Consider the following 6,000-nt stretch of genomic DNA (forward strand, 5'->3'; position numbering starts at 1 on the left):
ACTAGTATCTAAGTGTCTATGTCTTAAAGATATGAATATCCTATGAATCCATCACCTTTCTTAAATGAAAAATGTTTTCTGAAAAAGAAAAAGAAGTACATGAATTTTGAATTTTAAAATAGTTTAATTATTTAGATGTGGTGGCAATACTTTTTTTTTCTGAATGAATGCTTGAACAGTGCAAATGTCTTTTGAATTTGTTGTTTATGAATGTTAAAATTGTTGGCTCTTGAAAGAATGATGAAAAAGGAGAAATGTTATTTGATAATCTGAAAAATCATAAAAATGATTCTTGAAGCAAGAAAAAGCAGTGAAGAACAAAGCTTGCAGAAAAAAATGCGAAAAAAAAAGAGAAAAAGCAAGCAGAAAAAAAAAGCCAAAAGCTCTTTAAACCAAAAGGCAAGGGTAATAAAAAGGATCCAAGACTTTGAGCATCAGTGGATAGGAGGGCCTAAAGGAATAAAATCCTGGCCTAAGCAGCTAAACCAAGCTGTCCCTAACCATGTGCTTGTGGCAAAAGCTAATAGCCCCGCTCATCTAATTAAGACTGATCCTCATACATGTTTTTGGAATTAATTGTATATTCTCTTCTTTTTATCCTACTTTGTTTTTAGTTGCTTGGGGACAAGCAACAATTTAAGTTTGGTATTGTGATGAGCGGATAATTTATACGCTTTTTGGCATTATTTTTAGGTAGTTTTTAATATGTTTTAGTCACTTTTTATTATATTTTTATTAGTTTTTAAATAAAAATCATATTTCTGAACTTTACTATGAGTTTGTGTATTTTTCTATGATTTCAGGTAATTTCTGGCTGAAATTGAGGGAGCTGAGCAAAAATCTTATTCAAGCTGAAAAAGGACTGCTGATGGATTCTGACCTCCCTGCACTCGGAATGGATTTTTTGGAGCTACAAGAGTCCAATTGGTGCGCTCTCAATTGCGTTGGGAAGTACACATCCAGGGCTTTCCAGCAATATATAATAGTCCATACTTTGCTCAAGCATAGACGACCTAAACTGGCGTTCAACGCCAGTTCCATGTTGTATTCTGGCGTTAAACGCCAGAAACAGGTTACAAGTTGGAGTTAAACGCCAGAAATAGGTTACAACCTGGAGTTCAACTCTAGAAACAGCCTAGGTACGTGTAAAGCTCAAGTCTCAGTCCCAGTACACACCTAGTGGGCCCCAGAAGTAGATTTCTGCAATATCTATCATAGTCTACTCATTTTCTGTAAACCTAGGTCACTAGTTTAGTATTTAAACAACTTTTAGAGATTTATTTTGTACCTCATGACATTTTTAGATCTGAACTTTGTACTCTTTGACGGCATGAGTCTCTAAACTCCATTGTTGGGGGTGAGGAGCTCTGCTGTGTCTCGATGAATTAATGCAACTATTTCTGTTTTCTATTCAAACACGCTTGTTTCTATCTAAGATGTTCATTCGCACTTCAATATAATGGATGCGATGATCTGTGACATTCATCACCATTATCAACCTATGAACGCGTGCCTGACAACCACCTCCGTTCTACCTTCGATTGAATGAGTATCTCTTGGATTCCTTAATCAGAATCTTCGTGGTATAAGCTAGAATCCATTGGCAGCATTCTTGAGAATCTGGAAAGTCTAAACCTTGTCTGTGGTATTCTGAGTAGGATTCAGGGATTGAATGACTATGACGAGCTTCAAACTCACAAGGGTTGGGCGTAGTGACAGACGCAAAAGGATTAATGGATCCTATTCCAGCATGAGTGAGAACCGACAGATGATTAGCCGTGCGGTGATAGCGCACCTGGACCATTTTCGCTGAGAGGACGGATGGTAGCCATTGACAACGGTGATCCACCAACACACAGCTTGCCATAGGAGGAACCTTGCGTGCATGAAGAAGAAGACAGGGGGAAAGCAGAGATTCAGAATACAAAGCATCTCCAAAACTCCAACATATTCTCCATTACTGCATAACAAGTATTTAATTCATGCTCTTTTATTTTTCGCAATCCAAACTGATAATTATAATTGATATCCTGACTAAGAATTACAAGATAATCATAGATTGCTTCAAGCCAACAATCTCCGTGGGATTCAACCCTTACTCACATAAGATATTACTTGGACGACACAGTGCACTTGCTGGCTAGTGGTACGAGTTGTGAAAAGTGTGATTCACAATTCGTGCACCAGCGCGATATGGAGAAATTTGCAGCGACGCGTGCGCGTGCCTGACGCGTATGCGTGGATTGGAGTTCTGCAAGATGACACGAGTGCGTGCCTGACACGTACGTGTGACAAGGAAATACGCCAAATGACGCGTACGCGTGACAAGGAAATTCGCCAAATGACGCGCACGCGTGACTGACGCGTACGCGTGACATGCGCGATCTGCAGAAATAACAGAAAATACTGAGGGCAATTTTGGGCCGAGTTTTGACCCAATTTCCAGCCCAGAAACACAGACTAGAGCCAGGGAACGTGCAGAGACTCAACACACATTCTCATTAGCGTAGTTTTAGGATTTTAGATCTGAATCTAGAGAGAAAATTACTCTTCCTCTAGGTTTTCTTTACATTCATAGTTTATTAGTTTTATGCTTTTGCTTTTGGATATTGAAGAGTCATCACCTTCGTTGAAGATACTATTCTAGTTTGTTTCCTTACTCTTTTATTTATTCCATATTCTTAATTCTTGTTTAGAGTTACAATTGGATTATTTTCATGGATTGTTAATGAAAAGGATTACTTTTATTTTTAATTAAATTACAGTTGTTGTCTATCATGTCTTTCCTTTATTCCCTATTTAATTCTATGCAAGTAATTTTCATGTCAATGGAGTAAATTCCCAACTTGACATGGGGGTTGATTAAGAGGAGACACTTGAGTTGGAATGCTCCAGTGATTAGTTAAATTGGAAGGTGTTGGCTAATTCTGTATTTACTAATGCTAGACCTTCCCAAGGGAGAGGACTAAGATTTGCAAAGAAGAGTTAGCTCAATCACTTGACTTTCCTTTATTTAGTAAGGGTTAACTAAGTGAAAACAACAACCTCTTTACACTACACTCGAGAAAATTCCAACAAGGATAGAACTTCCAATTAATCATTCTCCCAGTCAAGGCTTTTTAATTAGAATATATATATTTCTCTTTTAAATTACAATTATTTATTTTCTGTCATTCAACTGTCAAAATTCTTGGAAAACTCCTGATTAATAACTTAGCACCCTTTTCTAGCAACTCATTGGGAGACGACCTGGGACTCATACTCCCAGTATTTTTTTTTTATTCTAAACTTTTGTGACAACCTTTCTAAATTGATGAGGCAGATTTTTGCTGGTTAAGAGCTATACTCGGAACGCTGTTCTTATATTATAATCTCTTAATTGGTCTAATTTCTGCCACGCATCAAGAACCTGGCGAGGAACTTTTTGGCTAGGTCATCAAAACTTGTGATTGATCTTGGAGGCAAACTGTCAAACCACTTTATTGCTGTTTTTGTTAGGGTAGTCAGGAAAGCTTTGCATCGAATTACATCTGAGGCGTCTGTGAGATACATCCTGCTTCTGAAATTGCTGAGATGATGACTTGGATCAGATGTACCATCATATGGGGTCATGTCAGGAGCTTCGAAGTTCTTTGAGACTTTAGTTTTCATAATCTCTTTAGTAAATAGATCTTGATCCTTATGGGAGTTATCTTCATGACTGGAATGAGTAGTTTTGGTTCTGAGATCGGCCTCGAGCTTTGTGAGTTTTTCCTCTAAATCTTGGCGGTGTCTCGTTTCCCTCCGGAGGTCTCTCTCGGCTTTCTGCTGATGTTCGGCCTCCTGTTCGAGCTGTTTGAGGCGATTCTGCTGTTCACAGAGGGCATTTAAAATTTCAGTGTTTGGAGATTGCTTGTCACCCTTGTTTTGAGGCACATCTTTTGATGTGGCATTCATATTTTGAAGTGGGGTTCTTTCTTCCAAACCGAAGTTGTGGTCGTTGTCAAGGTTGCCCGTCATGATGAGGGGATGACTTCCAGGTTCCCCAGCAACGGCGCTAATGTTTCGAGGGTTACCTGAAACTGGAGGTCGATCTCGGAGGAGATCTGCTGTTGCTGCCAGAGCCGTCGTGTCTGACTTGTTGGAGCTGGTGGTGCTGCCGATCCTTGGTCATCGGAGGGTGGTGGTACCTGTAAGAGACTCCGATGCTTAAGTTAGCACGTGCTTTATGCAGGGTTTTGTGTAGAATCAGAGTATGAGTTATACCTGGGTCCTCCAATGTATTTATAGTAGTGGGGAGTGATATTCCTTGAGAAAAGTTTGTTATCTTATCTTATCTTTTAGGGGGGTCCCCTTATCTTTGGCCAGCCGCCTTTAAGCGGGTTGTAATCTTCTACTTTTGGCTTATTTGGGCCTTTATAGCGATTTGGCCGAGCTCTTTGTGAATAGGTCGGTAATGGACCAACCTTTCAAGAGGTCGGTAATGGACCAACCTTTCAAGAGGTCGGTAATAGACCAACCTTTCAAGAGGTCGGTCGTTCTGATCTTCATCCAACCTAGATCGCATAGCTCGACCCAGGATATGAACACTATCTAAATGCAATCTATCTAAATGAATGCAAGTACTTGGTCAAAATAATTCAATTCCCAAGAATACATATACAGGTACAACGGCTAAAGCAATATCAATCAAAACAAACCCACAATTGAATTGAGTTATTGAAAGATTTTACAAACTTGCAAGAAAAGATTATCATAGGTGAAAACATGTAATGAGCAATTAAACCCTCACCGAATGTGTATCCGCTCTAGTCACTCAAGTGTATGGGGTTGATTCACTCAATTCTCCCCTAATCATGCTTTCCAAGATTTATTTTTCATCTAACAATCAACAATTATTTCATGCATGCATACAAATATCATGAGGACTTTTTCATAGGTTGTAATGGGGCTAGGGTCAAGGTAAGGATGCATATGGTCAAGTGAGCTTGAGATTTGAATCTTTGATTAACTTAAACTTCCCACCTAACCTAAATAGCAACCTATACAATTCAAAGCTAACCTAACTACCCATTCTTCACTTTTTCACACAAACTCATGCATTCTCTTTTTTTTATCAGTACACGTATACATTGATTTTTATTGAACTTCACTTTGGGGCATTTTGTCCCCTTTTTATTGCTTCTCTTTTTCTTTCTCTATTTTTCTATATTTTTTTCTTTTCTTTTATATATATTTTTTTCCTTTTATTTTTCTCATTTTTTTTTCAAACTAAAATATATACAACAAAAGCATCAATGCATATTGTTTAACATTTAATTAATACATGACTATGTACCCAATTCCCAAAATTTTGACAAAACTACAAAAACACACTCTTACCTCGCCCAATGTTCCCAACTCCCAAAATCAAATGATAAACACTCTCACTAGTCTAAGCTAATTAATGATCCAAATAAGGGTCATTCATTATTTTTCACTTTAGGCTTGTAGTGTGCTAAAATTAAGAACACATGGGTTAAGCATAGGCTCAAAGTTGGCTAACAATGGAAGGTAAAAGGTAGGCTATTTGGGTAAGTGAGCTATTTAAAACAATGACCTCAATCATATAAGTGCATTCATACACAAAATAATGGATATAAAGAATCAAACAAATCAAAGATTACAATCATAGAAAGAGAATAATACACACAAGAATGAAAATAAGTGGTTATATGATGCAACCACACAATTAGGCATCAAATCTCACATGCTTATGTTCTTAGCTCAAAAACATGATGCATAATGTGTATCATTCAAGCAAGTTTTAAATTTTTTTTCAATCAATTGGGGTGCCCTGTAGATAAATTTCTTGAAAAATCTCATTATTTTGACTAAGCTTATTATATATAGATGCAAAATAAGAAAATGCAACTAAAAATTCTAAAAAGACCTAAGAATGAAATGCAAGTGTTGGGATTAGAAACTTGTCACCCAAAAATGGCCGATTGGTCGGACGACCTCCCCACACTTAAAAGTTTA

At 37.6% G+C, this 6,000-nt stretch overlaps 1 protein-coding gene across 1 annotated transcript in view; it reads right to left on the reverse strand.

Moving 5' to 3' along the window:
* LOC110271995 overlaps nt 1-3,999 on the reverse strand; it is a 31,058-nt gene extending 27,059 nt beyond the window's left edge. Inside the window, exon 1 of the mRNA XM_021123738.1 lies at nt 3,529-3,999. Within this exon, the coding sequence (XP_020979397.1) occupies nt 3,529-3,999 (471 nt within the window). The remainder of the gene's footprint in view (nt 1-3,528) is intronic.

Source organism: Arachis ipaensis, chromosome B05 (genome assembly GCF_000816755.2).
Source record: "Arachis ipaensis cultivar K30076 chromosome B05, Araip1.1, whole genome shotgun sequence".
Classification (NCBI taxonomy): Eukaryota; Viridiplantae; Streptophyta; class Magnoliopsida; order Fabales; family Fabaceae; genus Arachis; species Arachis ipaensis.